The sequence below is a fragment of the Oryctolagus cuniculus genome, chromosome 11 (assembly GCF_964237555.1).
Source record: "Oryctolagus cuniculus chromosome 11, mOryCun1.1, whole genome shotgun sequence".
Taxonomy (NCBI): domain Eukaryota; kingdom Metazoa; phylum Chordata; class Mammalia; order Lagomorpha; family Leporidae; genus Oryctolagus; species Oryctolagus cuniculus.
The window spans coordinates 50229514-50252700 of record NC_091442.1 but is presented as its reverse complement, the minus strand read 5'-3'; the positions used below and the strand labels follow the sequence as shown (position 1 = coordinate 50252700).

At 39.5% G+C, this 23187-nt stretch overlaps 1 protein-coding gene across 1 annotated transcript in view; it reads left to right on the top strand.

Annotated features, from left to right (window-relative positions):
- The window catches only part of LOC127487785 (uncharacterized), a 108583-nt gene extending 89210 nt beyond the window's left edge, over positions 1-19373 (top strand). The window contains exons 4-5 of the mRNA XM_070053180.1: positions 7495-7731; positions 18767-19373. Coding sequence (XP_069909281.1) covers positions 7495-7714 — 220 coding nt within the window. The 3' untranslated portion in view covers positions 7715-7731; positions 18767-19373. The remainder of the gene's footprint in view (positions 1-7494; positions 7732-18766) is intronic.
- The last annotated feature ends 3814 nt before the right edge of the window (positions 19374-23187 follow it).

Below are 23187 nucleotides of genomic sequence, written 5' to 3'. Positions count from 1 at the left end.
AAAGCCACTATGTGTAATTTCTCCACCTGAATTCATGTAAGGTACTCATTGGATTCTTTTCAAATAATTTCTAATATTTGTTGTCTCAGCATGATGTAGATTTTCCGCATCTTGCATGGTAACTATAAATAATTATTTAAATGCCTATATATTTCATCAGCTGAGATTGCACTATAATATTATTTTGGAGTAGAGGGAGAGAAAATCAAGTTAAGAAGCAGTTGTTTTGAGGTGTACATCATACTATATGTTTTCCTCTAAAGATCATGAATCTGACATTATTCATTTGATTTAATATGTGTGCAAATAAAGATAAATGCAATCTTATAACTCACTAAAATTCATGATTGTAGATGCTACAGAGCTACTAACAGAAACAAAAAATTCAATTTTTTCAGAGACCGTGTGATTTCTACTATAGTTTCATGTTGGCTATAAATGTCATTTATAAAATTTTTTAAGAACTCTACGTTTTTCAAACATACAAATTATCTACTATTTCAAAGAATGAATTAGATGCTCAACAAGTGATACCTTTAAACAAAGAGGTGGGGGGGCTGGCACCATGGGGCACTGGGTTAATCCTCCGGAATTCCAAATGGGTGCCAGTTCTAGTCCCAGTTGCTCCTCTTCCAGTCAAGCTCTCTGCTGTGGCCCAAGAGGGTAGTAGAGGATGGCCAAAGTGCTTGGGCCCCTGAACCCACATGGGAGACCTGGAAGAAGCACCTGGCTCCTGGCTTCGGACAGGCGTAGCTACGGCTGTTGCGGCCACCTGGGGAGTGAACCAGTGGATGGAAGACCTTTCTTTCTGTCTCTCTCTCCCACTGTCTGTAACTCTGGCTGTCAAATAAATAAATAAATTTTTTAAAAAGAAAGAGAGAGGGAATAGGTTTTGGTTGTGATAAAATTTCACATGTAAACCAGCTTTTTTTTTAACTTTTATTTAATAAATATAAATTTCCAAAGTACGACTTATGGATTACAATGGCTTCCCCCACATACCGTCCCTCCCACCCACTACCCTCCCCTTTCCCACTCCCTCTCCCCTTCCATTCACATCAAGATTCATTTTCGATTATCTTAATATACAGAAGATCAGCTTAGTATACATTAAGTAAGGATTTCAACAGTTTGCTCCCACACAGAAACATAAAGTAAAAATAATAGATGATTTTTTAAAATGATGATGAAATCAGATCAGACCTATTGTCATGTTTAATCCCAGTGAGAGTCAAGTTGGGAATTGATAATTTCTTTTTTTTTTTTTTTACAGAAGATCAGTTTAGCATGCATTAAGTAAAGATTTCAACAGTTTGCACCCCCATAGAAACACAAAGTGAAATATATTGTTTGAGTACTCGTTATAGCATTAAATCTCAATGCACAGCACATTAAGGACAGAGATCCTACATAAGGAGTAAGTGCACAGTGACTCCTGTTGTTGACTTTACCAATTGACACTCCTGTCTATGGCATCAGTAGTCTCCCTATGCTCCAGTCATGAGTTTCCAAGGCTATGGAAGCCCTCTGAGTTCTCCGATTCTTATCTTGTTTAGACAAGGTCATAGTCAAAGTGGAGGTTCTCTCCTCCCTTCAGAGAAAGGTACCTCCCTCTTTGAAGACCTGTTCTTTCCACTGGGATCTCACTCGCAGAGATCTTTTGCCAGAGTGTCTTGGCTTTCCATGCCTGAAATATTCTCATGGGCTTTTCAGCCAGATCCGAATGGCTTTAGGGCTGATTCTGAGGCCAGAGTGCTATTTAGGACATCTGCCATTCTATGAGTCTGCTGAGTATCTCACTTCCCATGCTGGATCACTCTCCCCTTTATTTATTCTATCAGTTAGTGTTAGCAGGTACTAGACTTGTTTATGTGCTCCCTTTGACTCTTAGTCCTTTCATTATGATCAATTGTGAACTGAAATTGATCACTTGGAATAGTGAGATGGCATTGGTACATGCCACCTTGATGGGATTGAATTGGAATCCCCTGGTATGTTTCTAACTCTACCATTTGGGGCAAGTCAGCTTGAGCATGTCCCAAATTGTACATCTCTTCCCTCTCTTATTCCCACTCTTATGTTTAACAGGGATCACATTTCAGTTAATTTTCAACACTTAAGAATAACTGTGTATTTATTACAGAATTAAACCAGTCATATTAAGTAGAACAGACAAAAAAAACTACTAAGAGGGCTAATGTATTAAGTTGTTCATTAACAGTCAGGGCTATGCTGATCAAGTCACCGGTAAACCAGCTTTAAAAAGAGATTTTTCAAGATAGAATGTGCAAACTCAAATTAAAATGTATGTAAACCAGAGTCTTTTGCAACAAACTTCATTATCTTTCTGAGAATGTATATTTTATAATATCAACTATGAGTTATAATTTGCTACTCCTTTGATAGACGCTCATTTAGAAATCTACCTAAATTCATGTACTTACAAATATATATGTTGTACAACATGTAAAATGCAGAATAGATTTTGAAACTCTTGGATTTTCATAAGTATTTTCATAAGTCTTTTGAAAAGTAACTTGTTGGCCGGCGCTGCAGCTCACTAGGCTAATCCTCCGCCTTGCGGTGCCGGCACACCAGGTTCTAGTCCCGGTCGGGGTGCTGGATTCTGTCCCAGTTGCCCCTCTTCCAGGCCAGCTCTCTGCTGTGGCCCAGGAGTGCAGTGGAGGATGGCCCAAGTACTTGGGCCCTGCACCCCATGGGAGACCAGGAGAAGTACCTGGCTCCTGCCATCGGATCAGTGCAGTGTGCCGGCCGCAGCACGCCAGCCGCAGCGGCCATTGGAGGGTGAACCAATGGCAAAGGAAGACCTTTCTCTCTGTCTCTCTCTCTCACTGTCCACTCTGCCTGTCAAAAAATTTAAAAAAAAAAAGTAACTTGTTTGTATTTTTTTTTATTTTTATTTTTTTTTTTTTTTGACAGGCAGAGTGGACAGTGAAAGAGAGAAAGGTCTTCCTTTTCTGTTGTTTCAACCCCCAATGGCCGCTGTGGCCTGCGCGCTGAGGCCAGTGCATTGCGCTGATCCGAAGCCAGGAGCCAGGTGTTTCTCCTGGTCTCCCATGCGGGTGCAGGGCCCAAGGACCTGGGCCATCCTCCACTGCACTCCCTGGTCACAGCAGAGAGCTGGACAGGAAGAGGAGCAAATGGGATAGAATCCGGCACCCCAACTGGGACTAGAACTCGGTGTGCCAGTGCCACAGGTGGAGGATTAGCCTATTGAGCCGCAGCGCCAGCCTGTATTTAATTTTTCTGAAAGTATTTGTCTCTTTTCTACATTTTGATGCAACAATGAGTTTTAATTGTTGAATTGTTCCAAAATCTTACCAATTTTGTTTTCTGAAACTGCAGAAATATTATTTATTTATTTATTTATTTTCATTTATTTATTTATTTTTTGACAGGCAGAGTTAGACAGTGAGAGAGTGAGACAGAGAGAAATGTCTTCCTTCCGTTGGTTCAGCCCCTAGATGGTCGCCCCACGGTTGGCGTGCTGTGCAGATCCGAAGCCAGGAGCCAGGTGCTTCCTCCTGGAATTAATATATATGCTTTATACTACACTATAATAAATACAGTAGATTTGTATAATTATCATTTAATTTGGTACCATTACTATTAATGCAATAGTAATTACACATTATGAGGGAAAACAACAGAAAATCCTGCTAGCAGGGTATGTCTTTCATATATGGAAATGCACTTTTATATATGGCTTTTATCTATCCATTCATTTAAAACCTAGTGTTTTTCTACCTAGTTAGAATAAAAGAGCATTAATTACAGAGTGAAACAAAATTAATTTTTATCCAATCTCTGATATAGAATTGAATGTGCTTAGAATGGTAACAAAAGGTATAAATTTTAATGAGGTAATTTTGGTTCTCAAATGTTATAATTTTAATTTGGAAAAATACTACTTTTCTGGTTTTTTTTTTATTTTTTTTTTTTTTTTGACAGTCAGAGTTAGACAGTGAGAGAGAGAGAGACAGAAAGAGGTTTTCCTTTTTCTGTTGGTTCACCCCCAAAGTGGCTACTTAAGACCGGCGCGTTGCGCCCGGCGTGCTGCGACAATCCGAAGCCGGAAGCCAGAAGTCAGGTGCTTCCTCCTGGTCTCCCATGTGGGGGCAGGGCCCAAGGACCTGGGCCATCCTCCACTGCACTCCCAGGCCACAGCAGAGAGCTGGACTGGAAGAGGAGCAACCGGAACAGAATCCAGCGCCCCGACCGGGACTAGAACCTGGGGTGCCGGCGCCACAGGCGGAGGATTAGTCAAGTGAGCCACAGCAACGGCAAAATACTACTTTTCAAAACCTGAAATGCATTATAGAATTGGAAATGGAATGATTTAGATAAACTTTTTCTTTCAGTTCTTTCAGAAATTAGAAAAATATAAAGCTTGAATAAGAAAAGACCATTTGATATAGGGATAATTTTTAATAGTAGATATCAAGGTAAAAAATTCAGTTAAGGAAACTGGGAAAGTATCCTTTTAGAAAGGCAGGGTATAGAAAAGGAATATTACTTGTAAAATTTAATATTGAAGACCTAAAGGATTACAAATGCAGTTTTGTAATTTTTTGTCACTGTTAACAATAAGCATATTGAGAAAAGCAAAAATAAAATTAAATTTATTTGAAAAGCAGTAAAGTTGACAATAAGCAGCTGAATGCAGATTATTTTTTATAGTCTTTTCAGTTTAAGGTAAACAAATTTCATGTATTTCATACACACAGTTTTGGTAACATAGTTATACTACCCACTGTCCCCTCCCACTCACCCATGCTCCCAAACTTCCTCCTCCTTCCTCTTTTATTCCCACTCTTAATCTTGACGATGATCTAACTTGAGTTTACTTTAGACCAATAAGATTAGCCATACACTAAGTGTTCAACAAATAGAACATAACACAGTATTCCTCAACAGTAGAGACAAAGGCTGTAAAGAACCATCGAGTCTCAAAATGTCAATGTCACTCCTATATATTACATTTTTCTCAACATTAATAGTAAGTAGATTGAGAAAACACCTGCAATGAAGTGTATTTGAAAAGCAGTAAAATCGAAAAGCAGCAACTGAATGCAGATTTATCTACAACATTCTTTCAAATTCACAAGAACGAACCCTCAGTTTTATAGCTGTTCATGTAGAAGTAGAGTTAAAATGTTTTCAAGGCACTTTTGAACAGTGGCATTCAGACAATTTCTGCCAAAAATGCATCTTTTTAAAAACACAAATGGACCTTGATAATTCATTAGAATTATGTGAAGAAACAGAAAAAGGTGGCAAAGTTTTAATATGTAAAATAATCCATTAAAATAATACAAATGATTTTACAACTAACTACCATTTAGATAAACAAGTACTACAAAGTGTATCTGAGAGAATTATCGATTTTTATACTAAAATATGGAGACATATAAAGAGGTATTCCAAAAAAGGTACTTTTAATCCAAATATGCACTAGGGAAATTGCTAATTTTGTAGAGTGTGTAATATAAATATGTATGTTTGGATTTATGTTAGCAATTTGAGCTTTTAGGACTGTGAAGGGCACACAGTATTTAAGTTGGTCTTTACTGAAACATTATAATGCCGACTAAATATCCTGTAGTATATTTGGAGTGAACGTCATCTTGAGCAAGGCATGATAATCTTAACTTCACACAATATCATTACACTTGTTTAATAACATTATCAGAACTGGATATAAATTTAATAAATGAATGATTACAAAATAAGAAAAATGATAAGCATAGTTTTAGTTTGTTTCCTGATATAATTCCTAGTCTTTGCCCCCTTTCATAATTGACATTTCTCAACTGCTGTTCCTCTCTGATCACTCAGCTGCAAGAGAACTTGACCCTGCCTTCCTGAGGCTGAGAGCTAGCTCATTATCAATTCCAACACAGCTCTGTCAGCTATCTTATGCCCCTGCAAAGGACAAGCTGTTTTCCTGGTGCTCTAAGTAGACTACGATTTAGGAGTCAGTCTCCACCCCTAGTAATTGTTAAACTGGTATCTTAAGCCATAAGTGGCAAGAAGTGACTGGGCCAGTGCCTTGAGGGCCTCTGAGTCAGCCACTCTGTGCTGTGCTGCCTTGCAATTATGGAAGGGGTAGTAAAGCTTGATATCCAGTAGGAAGATGTATGGGAACCAAAGGATCATGCTGTAACCCTGCTTGCTGGTACTCATCTCAGCAATGGCCCATAATGCCACATGGTGCAGCACCAACAGGAAGCACTCGTCACCCACCAGCATGGTGATGCACATGCCATCTTGAATATTATCGATTTTGAAAAACACTAAAATTCCTTATGTAGCAACTGTAAAATATGTGTTTTCTGTGCTCTGAGGCTACTCATGCAGTATTCATGGTTTTCTTTATCCTTTTATTCTGCTTTTAAGTTTATAACAAGAGAAAAAGTTTCATGTGTTTCCTATGGACAGATTTAAGAGCATAATGATACTTCCCACCCTCCTTTGCCGGCCTCCTTCGCTCCCACCCTCCTTCCTCTGTCTTTTCTTATTTTTCTTTTGAATTTTCTGATGACATATTGTCAATCTACTTTATAATCACAAGCTTAGCCCTTCACTAAATAAAGAATTCAGCAGATTGTAGATACTGTTATATTAAGACAGCTCTAATACCTTGGGTTCCTCCACAAGAATAAACTCTATTGTGAACAGTGGAATAAAACTTATGAGCTTCTAAATAAAGACTTTCCACTGGATCACACCCAGAAACCTAACTGTACTTATCGAGTATTGCCTTTATTTTGCCTCCATATTCATCCTGCTAAATGGAGTTCTCTGAGTATCATCTAGTATCCAGCTGACTCACAAATCCCTTACTGATTAAATGAACGTTTCAATTTATTTTCCAGAATATTTTTATTTTAATGAAATTTTACTTTAACAAAATGATCTGAGAAAAATCTGTTTCTCATGCCTACCCATCACTATTCAGTAGAAGTGAGCCCTATATTCCACTCACACTCAAAGGAGGAAATTACAGAGTGAGACAATCAGGAGATATCCTTTGGAGACTTGTGGGAGCTTCTTGCCACGGTGCCTTAGGACCCATTTCACTTGGTGCTGTGCATGCAAGCCCAAAATATAACGGTTCCTTAGATACACACACCAAGTGATTGGAGACAACCAAACACACTCTATTAAAGAACACAGGCCTCTATACTTTTCCTCTTGTCTGGATTGCACAAATGCCACTAGCCACTCCAGCACCACCTTACACAAGTGCCCTTAAATGAATGCTGTCATTCTACAGAAATTTAAAATAGTACCTGCATGTTAATTTGACCCTTCCTTATAAAAAGGTGTAATCTCATTCTTTCATTTTGACTATGCCAACCTTAGTGCCTCATTTCAAAGAAACAGAATGTATGAAGTGATACCATGAGCTTCTGAGATGTGGTCCGAACAAATGACATGTCTTCTCTGTCTGTCTCCTTGGGCTGATAGGAACAAGGCATGCTGCCCTGAAGCCTCCTTGCCAGGGACCACTTTGATGCTGAGGAGCACCTGTGGTTCCAGCTCAAGCTCCAGACTTGTGACTGGTGGATCCCAGGAACAGCTCTCAAGGCAGCATTCATTGAGAGGTGGTAAAATGTCCCTAAGAAGACCTGACCAACTTTCAGTTAAACAAAATGAATGCTGCTATTACTCTAAGAGACGGAGTTAGGACTTCTGTACAAATAGGTAATGTTTAAATTGTTTATGTATAATCTTCCAAGAGAAATAAATGGACAAAGCATTTATGTAAATCTCCACAAATTATAACAAAGTGAATGCACTCGTGCAAAAAAAAGTAACACCAAACTTACTTATGTTCCCAAAAGTCAGTTTGTGGCCAGCGCCGTGGCTCACTAGGCTAATCCTCTGGCCTGAGGCGCCGGCACCCCAGGTTCTAGTCCCAGTTGGGGTGCCAGATTCTGTCCCGGTTGCTCCTCTTCCAGTTCAGCTCTCTGCTGTGGCCTGGGAAGGCAGTGGAGGATGGCCCAAGTGTTTGGGCCCTGCACCCGCATGGGAGACCAGGAGGAAGCACCTGGCTCCTGGCTTCGGATCGGCACAGCACGCCGTCCGTGGTGGCCATTTGGGGGGTGAGCCAACAGACGAAGGACCTTTCTCTGTTTCTCTCTCTCTCAGTCTAACTCTGCCTGTCAAAAAAAAGTCACTTTGTTCTCTCATTCTCGGTGTAGCTAATGTTATTTTTTTTTTCATTTTATAACAGTGGAATATTTAAAGAAAAATTTTTAACATATACAAAGAAAAAAAAAGGATCAGAGACTTGTCACCAGTTTGTTACAACTAATCATGTTCCATTTTTGTTCTAACTACTTAAAATATTTTGGTTTTTTTTTTGTTCCTAGATTTATTTCTTAATTGGAAATGCAACTTTACAAGGGAAGAGGGAAAGAGACAGGCATCTTTTACCCACTGGTTCACACCTCAAATGGCCAAAATGATTAGGGCTGGCTAGGGTGAAGGCAGGAACCAGGAGTTTTACCCAGGCCCCCCAACATGAGAAGCAGAGGTGCAAATACTTGGATCATCTTACACTGTTTCAGAAGTGAAAAAGTTGGAACTCAGGGCTGGCACTGTGGCGCAGTGGGTTAAATTCTTGGCCTGAAGCATCAGCATTCCATATGGGCACTGGTTCTAATCCTGGCTGCTCCTCTTCCAATCCAGCTCTCTGCTATGGACTAGGATAGCAGTAGAAGATGGCCCAAGTCCTTGGGCCCCTGCACCCATGTGGGAGACTCAGAAGAAGCTCCTGGCTTTGGATCAGCACAGCTCCGGCCATTGCGACGATCTGAAGGGTGAACCAGCGGATGGAAGCATCGCTCTCTGTCTCTACCTCTCTCTGCAACTCTGTCTTTCAAATAAAAAATAAATCTTAAAAAAAAAGGAGTTGGGACTCATATTAGCACCCATATGAGATATAAGTAGTGATTAACACACTGTGCTAGGGGCCCCAGTTTTCTTTTCTTGTAGTGTTAAAATGCACATACATCTTATCTGTATGGAAGTGACAAACTAATACACTCATATAACCTTTAATCTTTTTTAAAAATAGATTATTTCTATCCCAAACAGAAAATTTCCTCATCTTTCTTGGAGTCCTTGAATAAGCTATATATCATTGAACACTAACCACAGTGCATCAAATACCTATGCTTGGAGCCCATGAAAATATATATTGCTAATTGGAAATTTGTATAACGAAATGGGCCAACTTTTATGTGTTCAAAAAACTTGGAAGAATAAGAAATGAGAAAGTAGGTGATGCTGATTGAGATACAGGAGAACCCGTATTTTCACAGATGTAAGTGTAACAAATGCTTTGGTAGAAAACCATAGTACTGTGTGGTCATTGTGTTGCAGCAGGTTAAGCCACCTCTTGGGATGAGTTACATAAGATTTCCTGTGATTGGATCCGTACCCATTTGTTTTATTTATTTATTTGAAAGGGAGAGATAGAAAGAGAGGTAGAGTGGTAGAGCAGTAGAGAGAGAGAGGAGAATATCTTAGATCAGTTACTTCACTCCTCAATGTTAAGGGCAAAGCCAATACCCCAGAATTCCATTCAGGTTTCCCATGTGGGTAGTACAGGCCCAAGTACCCAGCCATCATGTGCTGTTTTCCCACTCACATTAGGAGGGAGTTGGATTAGAACTGAACACCTGGACTTGAATCAGTACTTTGGTGTGAAATGCCAGCATCATAGGCAGCAGCTTAACTCACTACACCACTATGCAGGCCCCACCTCCATTTCTGACCCAATTTCCTTATAGTACACCTGACAAAGAACAAATGATTAATCAAGTATTTGGGTCCTTGCCACATACATAGGAGATCCAGATGGAGTTCCTCACTCCTGCCATTGGCCTAGCCCAGCACTAGATGTTGCGTGCATTTGGGGAGTGAACCAGCAGATGGGAAATCTGTGTGTCTATGTGTGTGTGTGTGTGTGTGTGTGTGTTATGGATTTCAAATAAATGATGTATATTAACATTAGAAGAGAAAATCATAGTACATATGTGCACATGGATTTAATATATGGAAAAACATCAAAAATTTTAAATTTTAAAACAAAAAGAAAGCATAAAAGCAAAAGAACATCGTACTTCCTTCTCTACACTAATCCCAAAAATCAAAGGACTTGGTAGGTAAGGGAAAATTGGAATAGATTGTAAATTCACTAGCAAATAGAAACAAAGTAAACTTCAGAATGAAATTACCAACAAGCAAGTGAAATGTAGGTATGATATGTGGACTCTCTGAATAATTTTGTAGTCTGTGTAATAGCAGTTGATGTCATTACAAGACAAGGATAGCCTGAGAAAATTCTTTGGTAATGCTTAGGGAGTTCTTCTCCAAGCAGGTCATTCAGCTGGCCAACAGAAAAGATTCTGAATGACATCTGATTTCTGTTTTCAATAGTCATGTTTTCACAGAAATTTATGATAAAGAGGTTTCAAGACTCAAAAAAAAAGGCCCTACTTTTATAGTCTAAGGTAGAAAGACACCAGCAGGATTCCTATTCAGTAAATCATAAATCATGATCCCAAAATTACCCTGGAAACAGATCTGACTTCTTTTTTACATTTTTAATTTATTAATATAAACAGAACAGATTGAATGTAAATTGATTAAATTACAGATAAATGTCTTAGAAACTTCATATGTAGTTCTTAAAACAGTACTTAAAAACTAGGTTCTGTTTCTGCTAGAAATTTCCTCTACAAGTCATTCTGCAGACCTCTCACTAATTTATTCAGATAAAAATACATATAAGTCATTCTAGTATTATCTAGGGCACCATAATCTGAACATCAAAATTCACACACAGAAACTTCTGCATGTAAATACAGATATATACTATGAGCTCCTGCATGACCACATGACAACAAATTAAGTAACTTTTAAAATGTTCAGTGTCATTGTTGCATTTTGATTCCAAAAACTACATGATATTTTTCATACAGTTCAGTGTCATCTGTCTAAATATAGTTTCTCAGAAAGGAATGATATTGTATTTCCATGGCTTAGCATCACATAGACATTAATAGAGTGTCCAAAATTTTATAATAAACTTTGATACACTTATGCAAAGACTCTAGGAAAAAAATCTATTTTTACACAATACTCTTGGATAACATATTCTCAAAAATAAAATTTGCAGTTAAGTCTTTCATCAAAAATACAATTGAACAAATTACTTTTTCAGTGTAGTTAAGCCATATTGAAATGTTATTGCAGTTTTACAATGTGATATGCACAATGGCACAACTAGAGTTACCAGACAAAATGTTTGCATCAGGATATGTTTACAAGTGCTTTTTTTGCATTATAATGATAGTGTTAAAACTACAGAGACATGAATCACCTATCTACATATTTCTAGACAGATTATATAGTAAAAATACATTGGTCAATCAATAGGGACTAAAAATAATACAAAACCTTCAGGAAAAACTTTTCTGCACCTTACTTTTTTTTTTATCTTTTATTTAATGAATATAAATTTCCAAAGTACGAATTATGGGTTACAATGGCTTCCCCCCCCATACCGTCCCTCCCACCCACAAACCTCCCCTTTCCCACTCCCTCTCCCCTTCCATTCACATCAAGATTCATTTTCAATTCTCTTAATATACAGAAGATCAGCTTAGTATACCTTAAGTAAGGATTTCAACAGTTTGCTCCCACACAGAAACATAAAGTGAAAAATAATAGATGATTTTTTTTAAATGATGATGAAATCAGATCAGACCTATTGTCATGTTTAATCCCAGTGAGAGTCAAGTTGGGAATTGATAATTTCTTTTTTGTTTGTTTGTTTGTTTTTTACAGAAGATCAGTTTAGTGTACATTAAGATTTCAATCGTTTGCACCCCCATAGAAACACAAAGTGAAATATACTGTTTGAGTACTCGTTATAGCATTAAGCCTCAGTGTACAGCACATTAAGGACAGAGATCCTACATGAGGAGTAAGTGCACAGTGACTCCTGTTGTTGACTTTACAAATTGACACTCCTGTCTATGGCATCAGTAATCTCCCTATGCTCCAGTCATGAGTTTCCAAGGCTATGGAAGCCCCTTGAGTTCTCCGACTCTTATCTTGTTTAGACAAGGTCATAGTCAAAGTGGAGGTTCTCTCCTCCCTTCAGAGAAAGGCACCTCCCTCTTTGAAGACCTGTTCTTTCCACTGGGATCTCACTCACAGAGATCTTTTGCCAGAGTGTCTTGGCTTTCCATGCCTGAAATACTCTCATGGGCTTTTCAGCCAGATCCGAGTGCCTTTAGGGCTGATTCTGAGGCCAGAGTGCTATTTAGGACATCTGCCATTCTATGAGTCTGCTGAGTATCTCACTTCCCATGCTGGATCACTCTCCCCTTTATTTATTCTATCGGTTAGTGTTAGCAGATACTAGACTTGTTTATGTGCTCCCTTTGACTCTTAGTCCTTTCATTATGATCAATTGTGAACTGAAATTGATCACTTGGAATAGTGAGATGGCATTGGCACATGCCACCTTGATGGGATTGAATTGGAATCCCCTGGTATGTTTCCAACTCTACCAATTGGGGCATCACACAGTTATTCATAAGTGTTGAAAATTAACTGAAATGTGATCCCTGTTAAACATAAGAGTGGGAATAAGAGAGGGAAGAGATGTATAATTTGGGGCATGCTCGGGCTGACTTGCCCCAATTGCACCTTACTTTTAAAATAGCGATATTCACGGTGCCGGCACACCGGGTTCTAGTCCAGGTCGGGGCACCAGATTCTGTCCCGGTTGCCCCTCTTCCAGGCCAGCTCTCTGCTGTGGCCAGGGAGTGCAGTGGAGGATGGCCCAAGTACTTGGGCCCTGCACCCGCATGGGAGACCAGGATAAGTACCTGGCTCCTGCCATCAGATCAGCATGGTGCGCCGGCCACAGCGCGCCAGCCACGGCAGCCATTGGAGGGTGAACCAACGGCAAAGGAAGACCTTTCTCTCTGTCTCTCTCTCTCACTGTCCACTTTGCCTGTCATAAAATTAAAAAAAAATTCAAATATGGATATTCATTGTGGAAAGTGCTACATAACCAACAAAGTAATACCTACTATGTGAAATGATACTTGAAATCTTACCAAGTCTTATATGAACATCTAGGTTCAGGAAACTCAAGGACACAAAACAGACTCTCCAAAAAGCATATTCTTCAAGACATATTTTAGACAAATTGGCAAAAGTAAAGGAAAAGGAGAAAATCCTAAAGATAGAGAATGCTGTCACATTTCACATATATATATATGAAAATCAATGAGACAACCAGCCAGCTTCTCAACAGAAAACCTACAGGCCAGAACAGACTGGGTTGATAAATGCAATATTAAGACAAAATAACCAAAAAGTGAACCAAAAACATATATCAAGCAAAGCTAACCTTTAGAGGTGAAGGAGAGGGGCCAGCACTGTGGCGTAGTGGGTTAAAGCCCTGGCCTTTCTTCAGTGCTGGCATCCCATGTGGGCGCTGGTTCTAGTCCTGGCTGCTCCTCTTCTGATCTAGCTCTCTGCTATGGCCTGGGAAAGCAGTAGAAGATGGCCCAAGTCCTTGAGCCCCTGCACCCACGTGGGAGACCCAGAAGAAGCTCCTGGCTTCTGGCTTTGGATCAGCGCAGCTCCGGCCATTGAGGATCTGGGGAGTGAACAATTGGACGGAAGACTTCTCTCTCTGTGTCTCTACCTCTCTCTGTAACTCTGTCTTTCAACTAAATAAAATTTTAAAAAATCTAAAAAAAGAAGTGGAGAAGTAAACTATTCCACAGACATGCCAAAACAGAGAATTCTACACCAGCATACCTGCCTTACAAGAAATACTTAAGTGACTCCTACATTAGAAGTAAACATGGTGAAAAGAAATAACACTGGCAGATTTACAGTGTTGATACCATCAGCAACCAATCACCACAATGGCAGGTGGCAGTTCTTACCTCTCAATACTAAACTTGAATGTAAGCAGATTAAATTTCCTAGTCAAATACAAAGTGGTATAGATTAGAAAAAACAAATTTATGCTGACTAAAAGAAACTCACTTCACAAGTAAAGAAACACATGTACTGAAAGGTAACGGATAGAAAGTGATACACCATGCAAATGAGAACAGAAAACATGTGATAGGAGCAATGCACATATTAGAAAAAAATAACATATTAAACCAAAAATGTAGAAATTATATTAAGTACAAACTATAGAAAGAGACAAAGAAGGTCATTATATATTGATAAAAAGATCAATTCAGCAAGAGGGTATAATAATCATAAATATATATTCACCAAACACAATACTACAAAGACATATACATATTATTAGACCTAAAGGAAGAGATGACTCCAAAACAGGAATAGTCGGGGACGTCAGTGACACACGGCCATCAGTGGAAAGGTCATCCAGACAGAAAATCAACAAAGGTATATTAGAGTTCAAACACACTACTGAGCAAATGGTCCTAACAAACAGTGACAGAACATTTCATCCAACAGCTACAGAATACATATTCTCATCAGAGCATGGAGGATTTTCTGCTATCAATTCATGCATTAGGACTCAAATTAAGTCTCACTGAACTTTAAAAGATTAAAATAATCCATGTAGCTTCTCAGACCTCAAAAGAATAAAACTAGAATTAACAACAAGAGCAATAGAATATTTACAAATACATGGAAAGTAAACAACAGGCTACTGAATGACCAGAGTCACTGAAGGAATTAAAATTAAAGTAAAAGGTTCTTGAAATAAATGAAAAGGGTCTACGGCCATACCACCCTGAACGCGCCCGATCTCGTCTGAAATAAATGAAAAGGAAAACACAACATATCAAAACCTATGAGATACAGCAAAAGCAAAATAAGAAGAAAGTTTATAAGTGCTTACATTAAAAAAAATTAGAACAATCTCAAATAAATGACTTAATCACGCATCCCAAGGACTCGGTAAAACAAGAATAAACCAATGCAAAATAAACAGGAGGTGAAAAATAGTGAAATTCAAAATATAAATAAGTAAAACTGAAACTAGAAAAATAATATAAAAGATCAACACAACCAAATGCTGTTTCTTACAGAAAATAAACATGATACCCAAACTTTTAGACAAACTAACAAAGAAAAATAGAGAAAAATTCAAATAAATAAAATCAGAGATAGAGGACATATCATAACTGATACCACAGAAATACAAAGGATTGTAAGAAATTACTATGAATAATTGCATGAGAACAAATTTATAATCGCAAAGAAATGGATAAATTCTATATACATATATTATGGTAATGACAAGTAACAAAAAAGCTGTTTTTAAAAATTTATTCAGGCCGGTGCCGCAGCTCAACAGGCTAATCCTCCGCCTTGCGGCGCCGGCACACCAGGTTCTAGTCCCGGTCGGGGCACCAGATTCTGTCCCGGTTGCCCCTCTTCCTGTCCAGCTCTCTGCTGTGGCCTGGGAGTGCAGTGGAGGATGGCCCAAGTCCTTAGGCCCTGCCAGGAGAAGCACCTGGCTCCCAGCTTCGGATCGGTGCGGTGCGCCGGCCACAGAGCACTGGCCGCAGTGGCCATTGGAGGGTGAAGCAACGGTAAAGGAAGATCTTTCTCTCTGTCTCTCTCTCTATCCACTCTGCCTATCAAAAAAATAAAATAAAATTATTCAAAGGTAAAAGGGCAGAGTGATGGAGAAGCCTACAAGGAATGAGGTCATCAATCTGCTGGTTCATTCCCCAAATAACCTCAATGTCCAGGGCTGAGCTGGGCCAAAGCCAGTATCCTGGATCTCCATCCAGGTCTCTCACATAGGTGGCAGGGGCCTAGCTTCTTGTGCCACCATCTACTGCCTTCCCAGGTGCATAAGCAGGGAGCTGGATTGGAAGCAGAACAATGATGACTTGAACAGACACTCTGATATCATGTGACAGCATCACAAGCCAAGGCTTAATCTGATGAGCCATAATGCTGGCCCCCATGGTTACGTTTTAACCTAGGGGGTAACATCATCAGATCTAAATTTTTGCTAATATAGAAGAACAGCCGCAGATCTGACTAATTTTTCAGAAGGCAAAGTTTCAGGGAACACAGTTTTATTCCTAGTAGTACATAGTGATAACTTGAACTTTGGTAAAGACCTAGGAGAAGCAGAATCTGTAAAATATACTAGGGATGACACTCACACTGAGAAAAATACAATGGGAACTATATTAATTCCTTGGCTGAGATTTACATTACATGATAATTTTCATTCAATTTAAATATAAGGATATTTCTGAGACAGCATTATAACATATCAGTATTTGATGTGCAGTGCTAAGCAGGACTGAATATATGCTATACTAGAACTATAGTATTATGTAAAAAGGTCTTATATTCATGCACTGGTCTTATGTTTACAATAACTTTCAAGTTGTTCAATTAGCAATATAGATGTTTTAACTTAAGGCCACTCATAATTCTCTCAAGATGTTTTAGGTAACTGAGTGATAAAATCATAGCCATCTGTAAAAATTATTATAGTTGTGATCATTAAAAATACTTGGCAATATAAGTAAATTACAGAAGGGCCAATTATCATTTATGAGCAAAACCGCAAGCCTTCTTAAAAGAAGTGATTTCTTGTCAAATGGTAGTTTCCTTTTTTTTTTTTTTTTTTTGACAGGCAGAGTTAGTGAGAGAGAGAGACAGAGAGAAAGGTCTTCTTTTCGTTGGTTCATCCCCTAAATGGTTGCTAAGGCCGGCGCACTGCGCCAATCCAAAGCCAGGAGCCAGGCGCTTCTTCCTCATCTCCTACGCGGGTGCAAGTGCCCAAGCACTTGGGCCATCCTCCACTGCCTTCCCCGGGCCACAGCAGAGAGCTGGACTGGAAGAAAAGCAATCAGGACTAGAACCCGGTGCCCATAGGGGATACCGGTGGTGCAGGCAGAAGATGAACCAAGTGAGCCATGGTGCAGGCTCATTTCATTCAAATGAAATCTCTTTATAAAACAAAAGATTATCTTTTTAAATTATACCTTTTATATTTTAAATCTGTATTTTTGGGTTTCAAAAGCTATTTATTTATTTTCTTCTACTTGAAAAGTAGAGCAGGAGACAGACCTTCCATCTGCAGGTGCTCCCCAAATTACCACAACTATCAGGGCTGGACAAAGCTACAGTCAGGAGTAAGGATCCATTAACCAGGAACTCCATCTATGTCTCTCATGTGTGTGGAAGAAGCCCAGTTGGGCCATCATCTGCTGTTTCTCAGTATGTATTCACAAGAAGCTGGATCGGAAATGGGGGTGCCAGGATAGATGTCACTACTCCAGTATCAATATGGATGTCCTAAATGGTGGCTTAATATAGTGTTACACATTTGCCCCTAACTGAAAACTCCTGTAATATATCATTTTGACCTGATAATATTTTGGTTTAGGGAAGTCTACTGGCTGTCCTTTACAATATACATATTATGTAAGTCACAGATTTTTTGTCAGAATTAAAATGAATTTAACACATTCATACTGCTTATCATTACATTCAGTAATTGCATAGTATACTAGTCCTGAAAATAAGCTATCAAAAAAATCAAAATTTAATGGGACTGTTTATGAAGAACTTAAATAATGTTTTACAAGCAGGTTTCAGTACCCATAAAAGCTTGATTTTATTGGAAAATATATTTAAGGATAGGCATTTGGTTTAGCGCCCAAGACACTACTTGCTACAATTATATCCCTCACTTGAGTACCTGTTCAAATCCTGATTCAAATCCTGGTTCCATTTAAAATTCCAGCTTCTTGAATTACAGAATGTGGTTCAAGTACTTGAATCCTTGCAACTTACGTGGGGGGACCCAGATTAAGTTTCTGGCTTCCACCTAATTCATCCCTGGATTGCACCAGTGGGTGAATTGTATATGTCTCTCTCTCTCTCTCTCTCTCTCTCTCTCTCTCTCTCTTTCTCTCTGAATTGTATATGTCTCTCTCTCTCTCTCTACCTTTCAAAAAAAAACTAAAAAATAAAATATGGTTCATTTCTTTCTATCAAACACTACCAATAACTTAGTATTTCCTTTTGCTTTGACAATCAGAAAGCTTGATATAAATTCAATTATATTGGGGCTGGCGCCAAGGTGCACTAGGTTAATCCTCCACCTGCAGCAACAGCATCCCATATGGGCACCGGTTCTAGTCCCAGTTGCTCCTCTTCCAATCCAGCTCTCTGCTGGGGCTGGGAAAGCAGTAGAAGATGGCCCAAGTGCTTGTGCCCCTGCACCCTGTGAGAGACCCGGAAGAAGCTCCTGGCTCCTGGCTTCGGATCAGCGCAGCTCTGGCCCTCTGGCCATTACGGCCATTTGGGGAGTGAAGCAACAGAAGGAAGACCTTTCTCTCTCTCTCTCTCTCTCTCACTGTCTATAACTCTGTCAAATAAATAAATAAAATCTTTAAGAAAATTTAATTATATTTTGAGTTAATATGAGTGGTGTAATTTTCTTTGACCTTAATGACTCTCATTGTTTCTAGTTCAATCCCCACTGTATTATTGTACTTAAATTACCTGTAAATTTTATCAATAAGAAAAAATTAAATTGCATTACATATGCAGACATTCTATGTAAAGAGATAGTATTTTTATTTACTCAATTTAATTTTTAACTATACCCATTTCTAATTTTATTTTTCCATTTTTAAATGTTATTTACTCATTTTAATTTTAGGTTCTTGTTCCCTGAAACTTTAGCTGGAAACTTAAGTCTTGGACCATTACCTGAGGACACTAAGTCTGAGCCATGTTATTTCTCTCTGTATGAATTATCCATAATGTATACAGCATACACAATAAAATATATTAAACTGTACAGAATAAGTGTTTGAATTACTGTTCATGTCGGGAAAGTGCTCTCTAAGGGGGATTGCAGTAGACTCGGAAAATGACTGAAATCTCGCTTTGCTTCCGCTGCTCTGAAAGGTGGCCTGGGCAGTTTCTCACTCAGGTGTGGAGGAGCCTGTGCGGGTGGCTGGGAGCCCAGCGTTCCCGGTTACAGGAGGGTGGGGACGCTGCCACCGCCGAGTCCGCGAAGGCCGCCTTTCTCCCCATCTGCCAGGGCCCCCGGCCCTCGCTCCTGGCTTCCAGTCCCCGGCACCTGCTCCTGGCTTCCAGTCCCCGGCACCTGTTCTGGTCGCCAAGGTTCCCGCCACTTCCCTGAGCTGCTGCCCGCGGACTCCTCACCCTCGTGGGCACCTGTGTGCAGCTTCCCGAGATCCTTGGGTGGAAAGCGGTACCTGGACTGCGATTTTATCCCATTTGACTTTCCAGACATGGAAAGGGAGGTAAAGCCATCTTCAGGGCCAAGACTTGTGGTGACCTTTCCCAGCATGGGAAACTTACGGCAAGCCCTGGAGAAGAAAAAAACCTCTCGCTTCCACATCCCAACAGAAAGGCTTGGCGTTTCTCCACCTCAGCTCAAAGAGATGGCGCCAAGTCAATCCGTTAAACGCAAGCGCACTCGCGCGCACCCGGAAGGCGCGTCTCTGCGCATGCGCAGGGACACACCGCGGCGGAAAATCAGCGGCTATGGCAGGTCCGCCCCTCTGAGCAATGGCCTTGCTTTCAAAGGCGGCTGGGCCCTGGTGACGGTTGGGGAGGTTTTAGGGAAGACAGATTCCTACGTGGAACTTCAGGAGGATGAAGGCCTTGTCCAGAGTTAGCTTCTCTAAATTCTAAATAATTGTTTATCACTAGGGTCCATGTCCATCCGAGTCCTAGCCAGTTTCCTGGGGAATTAACAGCTGCACTGAAATTGTGTTTTCATGATATTAGCATTTTCTGACTATGAAAGCACAGGGTACTTAAGCCTGCCTTTATTGAAACATTATATAAGATTCTGATTAAACAGTCTGAAGTGTATTAGGAGTCAATTTCATCTTCAGTAAAGACTTTTCTTAACAGGAGTCACTGTGCACTTACTCCTCATGTAGGATCTCTGTCCTTGATGTGCTGTGTATTGAGATTTAATGCTATAACGAGTACTCAAACAATATATTTCACTTTGTGTTTTTCTGGGGGTGCAAACTGTTGAAATCTTTACTTAATGCATACTAAACTGATCCTCTGTAAAAAAAAAGAAAGAAAGAAATTATCAATTCCCAACTTGACTCTTACTGGGATTAAACATGACAATAGGTCTGATCTGATTTCATCATCATTTAAAAAAAAATCATCTATTATTTCTCACTTTATGTTTCTGTGTGAGAGCAAACTGTTGAAATCCTTACTTAATGTATACTAAGCTGATCTTCTGTATATTAAGAGAATCGAAAATGAATCTTGATGTGAATGGAAGGGGAGAGGGAGTGGGAAAGGGGAGGGTAGTGGGTGGGAGGGACGGTATGTGGGGGAAGCCATTGTAATCCATAAATCGTACTTTGGAAATTTATATTCATTAAATAAAATTTAAAAAAACAGATTTTATTTATTTGAGAAGTAGAGTTACAGACAGTGAGAAGAGGCACAGAAAGAAAGGTCTTCCATCTGCTGGTTCACTCCCCAAATAGCCCCGATGGCAAGAGCTAAATCCATCTGAATCCAGGAGCCAGGATCTTCTGGGTTTCTCACACAGGTGCAGGGGCCCAAGAACCTGGGCCGTCTTCCACTGCTTTTACAGGCCATAGCAGAGAGCTGGATCAGAAGAGGAAGAGCTGGGACTAGAACCAGATCCCATATGGGATGCCAGTGCCACTGGCAGAGGCTTAACCTATTGTGCCACAGCACTGGCCCTGAGCAAGGACTTTTAAAATTGATATTATTCTTAATTTCACACAACACAATTATATGTTTAATAATAACATTATCAGCTCTGGATAGAACAGATGGATTCACTGCTGAATTCTATCAGACATTCAAAGAAGAACTAACTCCAAGTCATCTCAAACAATTCAGAACAATCAAAAAAAGAGGGAATCCTCCAAAATTCTTTCTATGAAGCCACCATCACCTTAATTCCTAAGCAGGAGAAAGATGCAACATTTAAAGAAAATTACAGACCAATATCCCTGATGAACATAGACACAAAAATCCTCAATAAAATTCTGGCCAAAGAATGCAACAACACATCAGAAAGATCATCCACCCAGACCAAGTGGGATTTATCCCTGGTATGCAGGGATGTTTAAATGTTCGCATATCAATCAATGTGATACACCACATTAACAGACTGCAGAAGAAAAACCATATGATTCTCTCAATAGATGCCGAGAAAGCATTTGATAAAATACAACACCCTTTCAATGAAAACCCTAACCAAACTGGGTATAGAAGGAAGATTCCTCAATACAGTCAAAGCAATTTATGAAAAACCCACAGCCAACATCCTATTGAATGGGGAAAAGTTGGAAGCATTTCCACTGACATTTGGTACCAGACAGGGATGCCCACTCTCACCACTGCTATTCAATATAGTTCTGGAAGTTCTAGCCAGAGCTATTAGGCAAGAAAAAGAAATTAAAGGGATACAAATTGGGAAGGAAGAACTCAAAGTATTCCTCTTTGCAGATGTTATGATTCTTTACTTAGGGGACCCACAGAACTCTACTAAGAGACTATTGGAACTGATAGAAGAGTTTGGCAAAGTAGCAGAATATAAAGTCAATGCACAAAAATCAGCAGTCTTTGTATACACAGGCAATACCACGGCTGAGAAAGAACTGCTAAGATCAATCCCATTCACAATAGCTACAAAACCAATCAAATACCTTGGAATAAACTTAACCAAGGACATTAAAGATCTCTACAATGAGAATTACAAAACCTTAAAGAGAGAAATAGAAGAGGATACCAAAAAATGGAAAAATCTTCCATGCTCATGGATTGGAAGAATCAACATCATCAAAATGTCCATTCTCCCAAAAGCAATTCATAGATTCAATGCAATACCAATCAAAATACCAAAGACATTCTTCTCAGATCTGGAAAAAATGATGCTGAAATTCATATGGAGACACAGGAGACCTCAAATAGCTAAAGCAATCTTGTACAACAAAAACAAAGCCAGAGGTATCACAATACCAGATTTCAGGACATACTACAGGGCAGTTGTTATCAAAACAGCATGGTACAGGTACAGAAACAGATGGATAGACCAATGGAACAGAATAGAAACACCAGAAATCAATCCCAATATCTACAGCCAACTTATATTTGCTCAAGGATCTAAAACCAATCCCTGGAGTAAGGACAGTCTATTCAATAAATGGTGCTGGGAAAGTTGGATTTCCACATGCAGAAGCATGAAGCAAGACCCCTACCTTTCACCTTACACACAAATCCACTCAACATGGATTAAAGACCTAAATCTATGACCCACACCATCAAATTATTAAAGAACATTGGAGAAACCCTTCAAGATATTGGCACAGGCAAAGACTTCTTGAAAAAGACCCCAGAAGCACAGGCAGTCAAAGCCAAAATCAACTATTGGGATTGCATCAAATTGAGAAATTTCTGTACTGCAAAAGAAACAGTCAGGACAGTGAAGAGGCAACCGACAGAATGGGAAAAAATATTTGCAAACTATGCAACAGATAAAGGGTTAATAACCAAAATCTACAAAGAGATCAAGAAACTCCACAACATCAAAACAAACAACCCACTTAAGAGAGGGACCAAGGACCTCAACAGACATTTTTCAAAAGAGGAAATCCAAATGCCCAACAGACACATGAAAAAATGTTCAGGATCACTAGCAATCAGGGAAATGCAAATCAAAACCACAATGGGGGTTCACCTCACCCCGGTTAGAATGGCGCACATGAAGAAATCTACCAACAACAGATGCTGGCGAGGATGTGGGGAAAAAAGACACTAACCCACTGTTGGTGGGAATGCAAACTGGCTAAGCCACTATGGAAGTCAGTCTGGAGATTCCTCAGAAACCTGAATGTAACCCTACCATTCAACCTAGCCATCCCACTCCTTGGAATTTACCCAAAGGAAATGAAATTGGCAAACACAAAAGCTGTCTGCACCTTAATGTTTATTGCAGCTCAATTCACAATAGCTAAGATACGGAATCAACCCAAATGCCCATCAACAGTAAACTGGATAAAGAAATTATGGGACATGTACTCTATAGAATACTAT